This window comes from Narcine bancroftii, chromosome 2 (assembly GCF_036971445.1).
Source record: "Narcine bancroftii isolate sNarBan1 chromosome 2, sNarBan1.hap1, whole genome shotgun sequence".
Taxonomy (NCBI): domain Eukaryota; kingdom Metazoa; phylum Chordata; class Chondrichthyes; order Torpediniformes; family Narcinidae; genus Narcine; species Narcine bancroftii.
This window is the reverse complement of record NC_091470.1, coordinates 310,188,707-310,202,952: the sequence shown is the minus strand read 5'-3', so window position 1 is coordinate 310,202,952 and position 14,246 is coordinate 310,188,707. Positions and strand designations below refer to the sequence as shown.

General features: G+C 40.1%; 1 protein-coding gene across 1 annotated transcript in view; it reads right to left on the bottom strand.

Moving 5' to 3' along the window:
- klhl14 (kelch-like family member 14) overlaps positions 1-14,246 on the bottom strand; it is a 172,520-nt gene that overhangs the window by 29,656 nt on the left and 128,618 nt on the right. The window contains exons 5-6 of the mRNA XM_069915440.1: positions 12,924-13,114; positions 4,188-4,346 (exon numbers count right to left, since the gene is read on the bottom strand). Coding sequence (XP_069771541.1) covers positions 4,188-4,346; positions 12,924-13,114 — 350 coding nt within the window. The remainder of the gene's footprint in view (positions 1-4,187; positions 4,347-12,923; positions 13,115-14,246) is intronic.

Sequence of the window (14,246 nt, the reverse complement as noted above, 5' to 3'; positions counted from 1 at the left end):
GTTCCCCCATGCATGAGTAGGCATTTTGACACACTTAACACTCCTGTCTTTCTCAGACTGGAAGGATGTGTCTAGTATAGTGACCCAAGGATTAGTTCTTGGCCCTCAATTAATTATGACAATAATGTAGACATACAATAAAGAACATATAGGTTATCAGACATCTCAAAGCCTGAACATCAGTTTCATTTATCAGGGCTATCAAATTTCAAACATTTTTCTTTTTAATTTACAGTTAATGGAGACTCTGAGATTGGTGAGTGAGGTATTTTAATAGCTGTGTATTCACCTTTGCAGGCAAAGACAGTTTAAATTTGCAAAAATATTTGGCAAACTTACTGACTCAGAAATTCAAACCAAGCATGGCAGCTAAAGAAAGAGAAAGTCGCACAGGAGATGCATGTTGGCAATTTAAAAACATTGATCAGTCATCAGGAAAGACCTTAGAAGTAGTATCAGGGCTTAATCTAGGGAGTGTAGGCTTTTCAAACTCACAGAAACTAAAGCCTGCTGTAATCAGAGGAGCTGTGGATGTAAGATGACAAGTTTAAAATGTTATCTCACCATAAGCTTTGCATGCTTCCAGCTGCTCTCCTGAGTGACAGGAATTGTACTGATTCATTTCTTGACAAGCTTGGAGAAAGTTTTAAGAGGACGAGTGTTAACCTTGTTCTATATCTCTGCTTTTAGATCATTCTACTCGCTTACTGCGAGTTCTGATTCTTCACTGATTCTTCAGGTGTAGCTCATGCACCAATGCTGTGGAACCCAAAGGAACAGCTGACTGGATGTTACCACAGAGGCTCAAGATTGGCAGGAGTCAGCGACCAACCCACCGGACTCGGAGGGAATTGTGACATGAAGCTGTCTTCAGCTCACAGGATAAATAGACAGAAGCTCAGTTCTGTCAATATGTCAGAGCAGCTCTTGTCTCAGGAGACACAGGCTATCACACTAATTGGTGACTGAACTTTGATCCAGACTTGTACCTGTTGAATCTGGTGAGCATACTTAGTCTATGGCTGTTGAAATGACAAATAAGGATCATTCCAAGATTCTCCCAGAGACCCCATCTCAGTCAGCTACACACATGTATCAGGTAGATAACCAATATCTCGTACATCAGATCTGCTATGTGCAATAACTTGAACATGAATGCTGCAAGCCAGAATGAGAGGAGGTTTGACTTTGTTGGCCTGGAAGTCAGCCTGAAGAAAACTGAGGTCCTCCATCAGCCAGCTCCCCACCATGACTACCAGCCCCCCCACATCTCCATCGGGCACACAAAACTCAAAACGGTCAACCAGTTTACCTATCTCGGCTGCACCATTTCATCAGATGCAAGGATCGACAATGAGATAGACAACAGACTCGCCAAGGCAAATAGCGCCTTTGGAAGACTACACAAAAGAGTCTGGAAAAACAACCAACTGAAAAACCTCACAAAGATAAGCGTATACAGAGCCGTTGTCATACCCACACTCCTGTTCGGCTCCGAATCATGGGTCCTCTACCGGCACCACCTACGGCTCCTAGAACGCTTCCACCAGCGTTGTCTCCGCTCCATCCTCAACATCCATTGGAGCGCTCACACCCCTAACGTCGAGGTACTCGAGATGGCAGAGGTCGACAGCATCGAGTCCACGCTGCTGAAGATCCAGCTGCGCTGGATGGGTCACGTCTCCAGAATGGAGGACCATCGCCTTCCCAAGATCGTATTATATGGCGAGCTCTCCACTGGCCACCGTGACAGAGGTGCACCAAAGAAAAGGTACAAGGACTGCCTAAAGAAATCTCTTGGTGCCTGCCACATTGACCACCGCCAGTGGGCTGATAACGCCTCAAACCGTGCATCTTGGCGCCTCACAGTTTGGCGGGCAGCAGCCTCCTTTGAAGAAGACCGCAGAGCCCACCTCACTGACAAAAGGCAAAGGAGGAAAAACCCAACACCCAACCCCAACCAACCAATTTTCCCTTGCAACCGCTGCAATCGTGTCTGCCTGTCCCGCATCGGACTGGTCAGCCACAAACGAGCCTGCAGCTGACGTGGACTTTTTACCCCCTCCATAAATCTTCGTCCGCGAAGCCAAGCCAAAGAAAGACAGGCATATATATATATATTTTTGCTGCAGTCATCCCCACACCAACTTAACATTTTCATCAAAGCATTCTTTCTTGCTGTATCTGATTTTCTATTGTTTAATGGCCCCAGAGGTTCAGCAGAGCTGAGAGGGTCCCTCTAATTGAAATTTCCAGAGATACTTTTGCTTGCATGATTTTTCAGGCACTGCATACAGACCCATCTATTATCTACCCAGCTCCAACAGAGTGTATCTGCTAGTAGATGGAAGACTGTTTCACAGTACATTCACACATAGTGGTCTATTCCTGTGCTCCTCCTCCTGTTAAATGTCTTGAGAATTGGTAAAAGACTTTGAGGGGACCTGAAGGTGGAAATGTTTATGACTTATTATACACATAATCAGTTTTCTTCTGAAATCCAGTTCAGATGAACACATAGATAGCTAGATAAGATAGAATTCTACCAGAAAATAGGTACAACTCCCATCTCCCCTTCTTCAAATTGTGTGTTCTAATTCCCCCATCTATCTCTTAAACCAGTGGTTCTCAAACTTTTTCTTTACACTCACATACCACCTTAAGTGTCACATGCCATAGGTGCTCTGTGGTTAGTAAAGGATTACTTCAGGTGGTATGTGAGTGCAATAAAGATGTCACGAACCACTGCAGTACATATTTGCTGGCTGATGGCTAGAGGACAACCTCCACCTCTCTGCTTCTCCCAGTTTTCTGCACCATCTTCTTGAAGAAAAGAGAGAATAAAACTGTTTCGTGAGTGGTATGCTGTAACTGGCAAGGTGATTGGAGTGAGAGCATGCGTTCAAGGCAGGTGTTTGTGGGAATCAAAATTCTAAAAAAAATTAGGTTGAAGTCAATATTTCATCCTCTGATGTAGATGCGATTAAACAAAGGCAAAGAGGGATGTGTGCACTTGCAAGATAATGTTTTTTTTAAAAGACGTACAACACAGTAGCAGGCTCTTCTGGACCACAAGCCCATGCTGCCCAATTGACCTACAACCACAGTACGTTTTGGAGAGTGAGAGGAAACTGGAACTCATGGAGGAAACCCACAGAGACATGAGGAGAATGTATAAACAGACAGCCCCAGATTCTTAACTGTTTCGCTGGCACTATGACAGCGTTGTGCTAATTGCTGCGCTAACCGTGTGCGAGAATTAAGATTAACCTATACACCTGGGTGATTGCTCCATTGTATCCAGCCTCGCTGATATGGAGTAAGGAAATATAGTCGCATTATCAAACTCAGTGTCATCTGCTAGGCTCTTTCTCCAATTGGTTGGGAATATGAAGTAACTCTTTCTTGTTACTGCCTCCAGCACAATATCTGGCAAAACAACAGTGAATCTGGGGGGGTGGGGGGGTGGAGGGAGGGAACTTTGCTCTATCCACTGTCCATTTTCTTCTGTTCATTTGCAGTGTATCCAGAGCCCATCAAATGTAATGAGTGCAATGTTCCTTTAAAAATCCAAGTTGAAATTGATGCATGCCCGTTGTCATTGCGTCTGTTCTGCCTAATTGGTTAGGAAACCGGAACTAATGTAAATAGAGCAGCTGAAATGTGCTGACTGGAATAAAAGCAAGGTGTCCCACCCACTGGAAAGCCTCCCCATCCCATTCTCAATTCAATGGGAAATTAAAATCAACCTGCATGGCACTGAAGTTTCAAGACCAAAAGGTTATTGAGCATCTAATGTCTCAGTACCAGCAGAGATAAGCTTGTGATCATTGGAAAGGCAGGTAAAACAAATGTTTCAGCAATGTTTTTCCAACCAATGTTGACTTAGAAATCATTTATTTGGGAAGATCATGATAACAAGTTTAGAAAATAGTTATCCAGGCAGCCTCCATATTTTAAATTGTATCATCAGAGCTGAACCACTAAAGAAATTCTGGTTGCATCTGCTGGTCATATGAGAAGCTGAGCAACTGAATAGCAGTACAGATGTATTGATAAGTGTTTCCAGGCCTAACATCTTCTCATTTTTCTCCTAAACACCCCAAGAATTGGGCTTCCAATTAGCTGGTCCATCTCATATATAAAATCGTTTATAATTCAGTACCTTCATCATCAGTAAAGCACACCTTTTAAATGGTTTCCCCCAATAGCGTACAGACGATCATTCACCACTGCCAGAACATGAATGGCCCGTTTGGTGTTCATATCTTGTTTTCTGGCCCACACATCCATGATTGGGTCATAACAGTACAGCCATGGCACATATTCACCATTGTGAACACCTCCTGCAAGTGATCATCAATCATTAATATTGCACAATATTTCATTTTACATATAATGATTCCATTTCACTGGGGGAATGTACTTTGTCACAGAACATTACAAATAGGGAATATGGGTATAAGATGATAGATAACATGGAAATTATTGCCACCACTATTATATGAATGCCAAATGTACACATCATATTTCTTCTTCTGCTAATTTACCACAAGTGTTTTGTCAACTAAGAATGACAAGTTAATGTCTTAGTTAAGATAGTGGAGACAGTAATTTAATTCAGGCATTATGTGAGAGGACTGGGATTGATACCCTGACAAGAATATTCATGAAGAAAAAAAGATAAATCTTTAACCATTTCATCATAATCTCTCAAGAACCTGCATATGGTTTATCACCTAGTCTATGCCTTGGATTATTAATGTGTATAGTTGACTCACCAGATTGTTTCTGATAACCCAGTTTAATTATTTTAGCAACCTCCTTTTGGAAAATGAATCAGCCATTGATTAAGTGAATTACCCAAAATTTTCAACATTCAAATGCCATATAACAAAATTACAGATCAAAAAATGTTTATGATTCTTATAAATTCTAGTTAAGAGCTTTAAAACTAGAGTATGAAAATAATTAAAATAAGTATTAAATGTGGATGTGAAAATAATTAATAGATTGATTGACTAAATAAGAAGGGCAGTTCTGCATTTTTGTGTTTATTTGATTATAAATTTCCTGAATATAAATGTTCCAATTGGGATAAATGCCTGGGATTGCTATGAATGGGATAGAATGAAGATTAGACTATTTATTTTGACACTTACTCGAAAAACTCAACTGGGATCATGAGGCATGAACTGCTCTTCACAAAGCCATACTGACAATACATGAGAAGACTATGCTTGTCTAAATACTTGTAAATGTGCTTGTAAAATATTACTTGTTAAACCATTTTTGCATTATTATAGCAAGTCTTTCCCACACAAAATGCTGCTCGTCGAAACACAGTCATTTTCAGACAGCATCTGTGGAGCCAAGGAGATTGTTGCTTTGGGTCGAGCCTTGCATCAGGGCACAGGGGCACCTCAAGGCTGTGGGTTATTCTCCTGCTGTATTGCCTCTGCACCTATGACTTCATAGCCAAATTTAGCTCCAATGCAACCTATAACTTTGTTGATGAGACCATCATTCTTAGCCAAGTAACAAGTGATGATATCACAAATCTGATTGTGTGGTGCCAGAACAACACTTTTGCTCTCAGCTTCAGCAACATTAAAAAACTTATTGTGGGCTTTAGAAAGGGGGAAGACCAAATGACCAGACCTATGTCTTCATTGATGGATGCTGGTGGAGAGGATTAGTATCTTCAAGTTACTGAGAGACCACATATCGGAGGACTTCTCCTGGAGTCAGCACATTGAGGCAACCAGGAGGAAAGCACACTGATGCCTCTATTTTCTGAGGGGATATAACATGTCGATGAATACTCTATCAAATCTCTAAAGGTATACTATGGAAAGTGAACTGTCTGGTTGCATTTTGACTTGGTTTGGAAACTTGAGTACTCAGGAATGCAGAAGCCTACAGAAACCTTGATTCCTTGGTGAAGAATTCAAACCCACCATTGTTTCTCCACCATTGTGTTTTTACTTCAACTATGTTGTCTGCAGACTTTTGTGTTTTATGGCTGTAGGAAGTAAGAATTTCTGTTTATTTGCATGTGAGATTAAACTCACATTTCATCTCAGAGATTTGATTGAGAAGAGAAAGAATAAAAAGCAACCCAAGGGGCACCTTCTTTACAGTGAGGGTGGTGGGTACATGGAATGAACTGCCAGGGGAGCTGTTAGAAGTGGGGACAATTGTAATATTCAAAAGATATTTGGACATGGATAGGGATAGGAAAGGTTTAGAGGAACATGGTCCGAACATAGGCAAGTGGGACTAGCTTGGTCGGCAAGGACAGGTTGGGTCGAAGGGCCTGTTTCCACGCTGAAGAACTCTGAGTCTCGTGACAACCTACAATATAGTGCATAGCATGTAGAGCACCAGTGATCAGGAATAAACTTCAAGGCATTTGAGTTTTAAAAATAAAATGGAAAGAAGTTTTAGTGTACTCATTAGGTTCATAATTCAGTGAAAAACTAAATTTCAAACATAAAGAATGAGAAGTTCTGTAGAAGGAAATGAGTGTATAAGAACACATTGAAGGGTATCATAAAAGTGGATCCCAAAGAATTTTTATAAATATATCTGCAGTAAAGCAAGGAAGCAGGAAGTATGGTTAATGTAGGGAATAAATACTTTGTATTGTCAACTAAATAGAGGGATAATGCTAACATCAGAGTAAAGATAGATGGGAATGTAGAAAGGATAAAAATAGACAAAAACACATATAATGTTTTTCCTCTTTGTCCCTTAATGCTCTAATTATGCAGGATTCTCTTTTCAGACATTTAGCTCCGTAGCCCTAACAGTTATAATAGCATCTAATTTCAATTCTAACTTCTCTGTTCTTTCATCTCTGAACACTGCACTAATAAAGCTCAATGTGTACCATATAAAAACTGGGGCAGTGTTATATATTCCTCTGAAATGGCACAAATCTAAAGAACTGTCGTTTCATTTGGCCAAAGCCATTTTTGGGAAGACCAATCGATTTTGGTGTGTGCATTATTTAGACCCCACTAGGAAGCTAAGGGTGGCACGTGAGCAGAGCTGCAGCTCAGCAGTTGACTGAATCCAGAAAATTAGTCTGTTCCCCTGCTAAGCGCAATGGCCAAGTGGACTGTGGGCAACAACTAATCTAAGTGGGGTGAAGCTCTGGGTAACAATAGCTAGTAATGCTATATTGGGTCTTTTTTTGACCACTAGACAGGCTATGTTATTAAAGCTTGTTTTTCAGTCGCAAAACATTCCATTTCGGCTGAGAAATAGGGGGCTGGCTGATGGTTGATTATTTTGTTCAGAGTCTCGTCCTCATGCTGAGCACATTGCAGTGCTAATTACACTTTCTATTCATTGTACAGTAGTATGCAATATGGGGGGGGGGGATCCTATCAATGTCAGGAAGCAGGAGGTCATTAGGATCTGCTTTAGAATCCCTTGATCAGATCAGACTGCTAGCAGGCTTTTGAGCCCCTGGTGTGAGCCAGCTTTTCTATGGCACATCACAATGCTTTGATTGCATTTGACGTTTTAATCGAATATGCTCAAGAATTTTTAAAAAGTCATTCAAAAATTATCTTTCTTTCACTGAATGTTTCTTCAACAGTTCTATAATTGGAGAATTTTAGTTTACTTTCTTATTTCTAACAATTTCTATTTATTCCTTTTATCAACGAAATGCTGGAAACAAAATCAGTTGCAGGGCCACAGGGATAAGAACCAGGGAATGAATCCAACTGGGTTGCCCTTGCAAAATGCCAGCATGGCTGAAGGCCTCCTGCTGCTCTCTTACAAATGTCTGATTGTATTGTTTTTGTGATTGATGGTTATTTTCGCAGAACCAAGTCTGTATTGCTAATTTACTGTTGCCTAGGCAATAGGGAATTCAATTTACTATCACATTCAGATTGGTTTCCATGGTGTATGAGAAGAGCTCTGATTTTCCTCCCTGCTAACAGTAAGGTAACATGCCTCTTTCCAACACCGGACTCCCACAAAATGCAGTAGAGATCATGTGAGTAGCTGCAGAATAAATCTATATCTATTATCCACAAATCAGTTAACCCCAAATTTAAACTGCGGTTATAACTTCAGATATTAACATTCAAAGTTCTAGAGTTCCTTCCTAAACCATATAGCTATTAACATCATTTCCTTGAAGGTGAAACATGAAACCTACTTCTTTGACTAAGCTTTTGGTCATAAGCCACAACAGCTCTTTCTGGTTTTATCTGGTTTTGTTTTATAGTGCTCTTGAAATCCATTGGGATATTAATCAGAGGGGTAGAACTTTATTTTATGTTGAGTTCCAATCTCCACCTGAACAGCTGGTTGAGAGCTCAGTAGCAAAAAATATCCCTTTAAGTAAGTTTGTAAAATGTTGCTAAGAATTATTGAAGACATTAGAGCAGAGCATTAAAATTCCTGTTAATCAGATTAAACCAATATAGTTAATGAGAAAGAAATCTTTTCCTAATTAATTGAAGAAGTAACATATGTTGTTGGAAAAGGGAAACTGGCAATGTTCTATATTTACTTTTCCAAAAAGCATTTGGTAAGGTGTTTAATTGGGAATTCATATAAATAGAGGAGGAGATAACATATGGGCATGGATAAAAGTTAGTAGATGAATGAGAAAGAATGGCATACATGGGTATTTTCTGACTTGCAAGACATAATGAGTGGTATACACCAAGGATGAGTCACTGACAGCATTGAAGATGCTGGTAGATGGGGTTAATACATCTTCTGCCCAATGATCCTTATTCATCTCCCTCTATGATCCTTATCATCTCCCTCTATGATCCTTATTCATCTCCCTCTATGATCCTTATTCATCTCCCTCTATGATCCTTATTCATCTCCCTCTATGATCCTTATTCATCTCCCTCTATGATCCTTATTCATCTCCCTCTATGATCCTTATTCATCTCCCTCTATGATCCTTATTCATCTCCCTCTATGATCCTTATTCATCTCCCTCTATGATCCTTATTCATCTCCCTCTATGATCCTTATTCATCTCCCTCTATGATCCTTATTCATCTCCCTCTATGATCCTTATTCATCTCCCTCTATGATCCTTATTCATCTCCCTCTATGATCCTTATTCATCTCCCTCTATGATCCTTATTCATCTCCCTCTATGATCCTTATTCATCTCCCTCTATGATCCTTATTCATCTCCCTCTATGATCCTTATTCATCTCCCTCTATGATCCTTATTCATCTCCCTCTATGTTCTTTCCCCACAGATGTTCAAACTTGGTACCTCAACTTTGTACAATTTATATTAATGACTGAAAGTATGGTTGTGTAGCTAGCTGCTACAAGCTATGGTTCTGTGGAGCCTATGGCGCAGGAGAGGTTATAGCTGTATGGAGGTTAGCTCAGAAAGATCACGCTGTTCCCAGAAAGAACAACACCAACCCCAGTTGAGTGTAGTTAACACTGAGCTTCATTGGACTCAGCCCTGCTTTTATTCTCAAGATGAGGGGCGTGGTCAAAGCCCCCTCAGCGCTGATTGGTTCATTTGGGATCTGCTTTCCTTGATAGGCCAGTTCGGCTCCTTTAGTTGTGGCCAATTGCAGGGCAGCGCTACGGGCCTCGTGCACCCTGCTGGATCATCGCGTTTATCCTTCATTTTGTGAGGCACCATGAGCAGGCTGCAAGGGGCCCCCACAATCGGTCAATTTGCTGATGACACAAGAGTAGGTATGGGTGTAAGCTATGTCGGGGGCATATTTCAAGAGAAAATAGGCTTTGTGCATGCACTAAGATCTATCAAATGGAGTGTAATGTGGGAACATATGAAACTGTTAATTTGACAATAGAAATTTTAAAAAAAGTATATTTTCTAAATCGTGAGAGATGACAGAGCTCTGACATGCTGAGGAATTTTGAGTGTTTCAGCAAGTTGACATATCAAATAAGGCAAAAGAATGACAGAATATTGTTATTTATTGATTACAGAATAGAGGCAAAAATGTGGAGGTTATGCTTCAAATATTGGTGAGACCATATCTACAGTACTTTCTCCCTTGTTAGAAACAGTTCAGAGAAAGGTTTCCGAGACGACTACATGGAATATGTAGGCAGCCATTGAAATACAGTAAATGTTAGCTAGGCTTGGAATGTATTTGCTGGAGTTTAGAAGATTGAGTGGTGACATATACAAATTCCTTTTGGGTCTTAACAAGCTGGATGAGAAGATACTCAAAGGTTGCAGGCACAACAACTCTATACTCTTTACAAAGAAAATACGATGGAGATGTCCTCTGCAGCTCTTTAATGTCCCCTTGACATTTTGTATGTGAATTCATCTCATTAATCATTTTGGAACCCACTTCCCTTAATTTTTCCTTGGGCCCTCTCTGTCTCATTCCCTGATCACTTCCCACAACCAATCTGTTCTCAGCCTTGTCCAATCTACTGGCTAGTCCTGTATTTTCAGATGAACTAGGCATCCTTGATATGTGCAGGGAAACAACCAATAGTGATTAAATAAAAGTCTTTGTCTATAAAGAATGACGGATCATAAAGATGAACTGACACCAAACCAAGGCGAAGATGGAATGTCTCAACCATATGAAAATTTAATGTGAAGTTCTTCTGATATTTCATCCATCCAGTGACCTGAATGAATAAAAATATCAAGGGGTCCCGTCCTCTGAATTTCCTGATGTGTCTGCACATATTGTTACTGATAACTGTTGAACCCAAGTCCCCTGTAGTTACCATAAACTAACTAACCTGGTGATAGAAATGTAGTTTAAAGTTGATTTTTAGCACACTGGTGTTGCTGGCAAGGCCAGCACTTATTACCCTTGATATGTAGTGACCATATGTCAGTGTTTGTCACCTAATTTAGTGTCAATGTAGAGGATGCCCTAAATTACTCCCTTCTGTAGCTCATTGAGCCAAGCACTCTGCTGGGTTTACCCAAATGATGGAGTGGGCTGTGCTGACAGAGGAGTCTGGCACATTGCCTGTAAGGTATGAGTCTGTGGCGACAATTGTTAGCTGTTGCGTAACTAATCTATGTCACAGATGATGTAGCAGTTAGCATAACATCTTTAAAGCGCCAGCAATGGGGACCAGACAAGGGGTTCGAATCCCGTGTTGTCTGTAAGGAATTTGTACATTCTCCCCGTGTCTTTGTGGGTTTTCTCCAGGGGCTCTGATTTCTTCCCACCATTTAAAATGTACCAGGGGTGTAGGTTAATGGGTGTAAATTGGGTGGCATGGACTGAAATGGCCTATTACTGTGTTGTATGTCTACATTTTAAACAATTAAATTAAAAAATTTAAATATGGGGTAACTCCAGCAAGTCAAACTACAGTTTCCAAATGTTTCCAAGGAAGATTTTGCAAGGTTGACTGAGGTGAGAGTAAATTTGCTATGTCCAAATTCAGTCTCTAGGTCAAAGCAAAGGGACCCCTTTGGTTTTATTCTTCCTCTGCTTCAATGTCGTCATCATAGTGTGAATGTTTCAACTATTTTTGCACGTCTGGAATCACGTTCAAATATGACAAGGTAAGGATAGCAATTTTTTTTGCCTGAAAATTGTAAGTAATGGGTATTTACAGGAATCCAAATGTTTTGTGGTTATTAACACAAATGTGAGCAACCTCACTGATCAATTTTAATTTTTATTTCATCCAAGGTTATTACCCGAATTTAAATTAAACAAATGCCATGAAGGAATTTGCTAAATTCAAGTCTCCAGATTACTGGCCTGGAAACTGTTTGTAGTGAACTGGGATTCACTAGAAGTGTTCTGTACTGACGACTGTCCCTGCCTCCCGTCTCCTCCCCCGGGGGCCCATATATAACCCTGGTTTCCCACATAAACTCTGAATCCCTCTGAAGCCTGTTGGAAGCTAATAAAAGCCTTAGTTCTCCCTCCAGTCGAATGTGAGCTTTCATCTATGCTGCACTGTGTCACTAATGTTCCACTACCGTTTAAACAATGAAAAGCTGGAGGACCTCAGTGGGTTAGGCAGCATCCATGGGTTGATATGGTCAATCAACAGTTTGGTCAGGATCCTGTATTGCAACCATGGATGTTGCCTGGCACAAGCTTCTTTCTGTTCCCCCTTATCTGCTAGTGAAGTTCCCCTCTGATTGTAGAGCAATGATGAGTGCAGTCACTATCACAGCAGAATAGCAGAAGAACTTCTCATGAATTTTGAATGTCAAGTTAAATTTGTGTATTCAGTGTGAATAAAAACAGAAATTGTGGGGAATGCTCGAGCTTCAGCAGAATTTTTGTAGAGAGGAACAGTTAATAGTTCTATTGAGTATTACCAGCACTTCCTGCTTTCATTTCTGATTTCTAGTTGCTGCAGAATTTTGTTGTTCACGATAAATCTTTTCTCTGAGGGACGATGAAGGAACGGTCTTGCTTTTACTGATAATTGAAGTTTTATTTCCTAGTCAAATACTCTTGGTTAGGACTGAATATTTTCCAGAGATTCATGATTCATTCATTAATGCTTCGCTCCATGTGTGTCTGATTAGAGATTCTCGTAAAGTGAACCAAGGAATAAACCATGTCATGTTATTCCATACAATGGAAGCCAAGCTAATGGGAACAGGTTTCCAATATTTTCTCAGCTTTTGCAATAGTTAAGTACAATTAGAATCGTCTCTCTAGGAACAAAGTAAAATTAAATCATACATTGGATAGAATGGAAGATCAAAGACCATAAATATAAAAAAGACAAACTTTGCAAGTGCAGGACCATTTGCAAAATCTGCTTTTTAAAAAATTATGTTAGGTCTCACCAATTTTACCTTCAGAAAATGTTAAAAGCAATAAAACAAAAGAGTGTTAGGCCACAATTCTATATTCAATTATCAGAGAAAATAAAACTCATTCACTTTACTGGTAATTGCAGTGATATGAAGGTACCTGATATATATATCTTTCCATTGTGCACGGCACCAGCGTGAGCTGCCAAAGGCTGTGGCAAGGAGGACAGGTAGCACCATTCATTGGTTTCCAGATTGTAACATTCAACACTTGACAAATAACCACTTTCATTCCTTCCACCAATCACGTACAAATGTTTATCCAGAAGGCAGGCATAGAAACTGGCTCGCCTGGAACATAATTAGATGCTGAATTATAAAACAGGTCATCCAACTATTAAAAGAAAATAGCACATGTTCACACTTGCCATTTTGTCAGCAGAGTGGATGAGTCCCCATTTGGAACAGCAAGGAGCATGACAGTTCTAGGCTCCCATTTTTAGGTTTTGGCAACAGGTCTGAGTTGTCTTTTTGTTGCTTTCTCTCTATCTCAAACTTCCCTCATTAATCTATTAAGAAGATTAATTCTGATGAAGGGCTCAGGCCCAAAACATTGGTTTCCCTTTACTTCATATGGATGCTGCATGACCTGGTGAGTTTCTCCAGCACATTTTTGTATTGTATTAAAACTTTTACACACTTTTCCTTTCCACAGATGCAGACTGACCTATTGGGTGCTTCCAGTGTTTTCTGTTTTTGTATCATAAGGGAACACTATAATAGCTAAAATGTTATTCCTTCTGAAACAAAAAAATCTTACATTTCATGAGGAAAAATTATGGTCCATTATCTGAGAGTATTTCATCTGATAGATATGAGATACAAAAATGGTTGTTAGATCAAAGTACATTCCAGAAGTTCACATTAGCCTCAACTTCCGACTGAAATGACTGTGAACAAAAACAAGAGAATGACCATGTATCTGTACAAAACATCAATATTCAATCCTTGGAAGGATTTACTTTGGCATTGGAAGCAATGCTAAACTATTCTCATTGGTATTGAGATGGCATGGTTAGCGTAGCAATTTATGCGACGCTTTTACAGCATCAGCGACCCTGGTTTGTATCCCATGCATGTCTGTAAGGAGTTTGTACATTCTCCCTGTGACTGTGTGGGTTTCCTCTAGGGGCATTGGTTTCTTCCCACCCTTTAAAATGTACAGGGGTTGTGGGTCAATTGGGTGTAACTGAGTGGCATGGGGTCATGGGCCAAAATGGTCTATTCATGTACTGTATGTCTAAATTTATTTATTTTTAAAAAATAATTGGTATACATTGCTGACAATACTCAATAACCAGCCTGTCTAGACCAGCCATTCTCAATGGGGGCCCTACAGACCTCCCACTCCCCCTCCTCCTTGTTTTCTTTTCATCTCACTTAACATATGTATTTTTTGTTTTTCATGTAGTCGGCAGGAGAG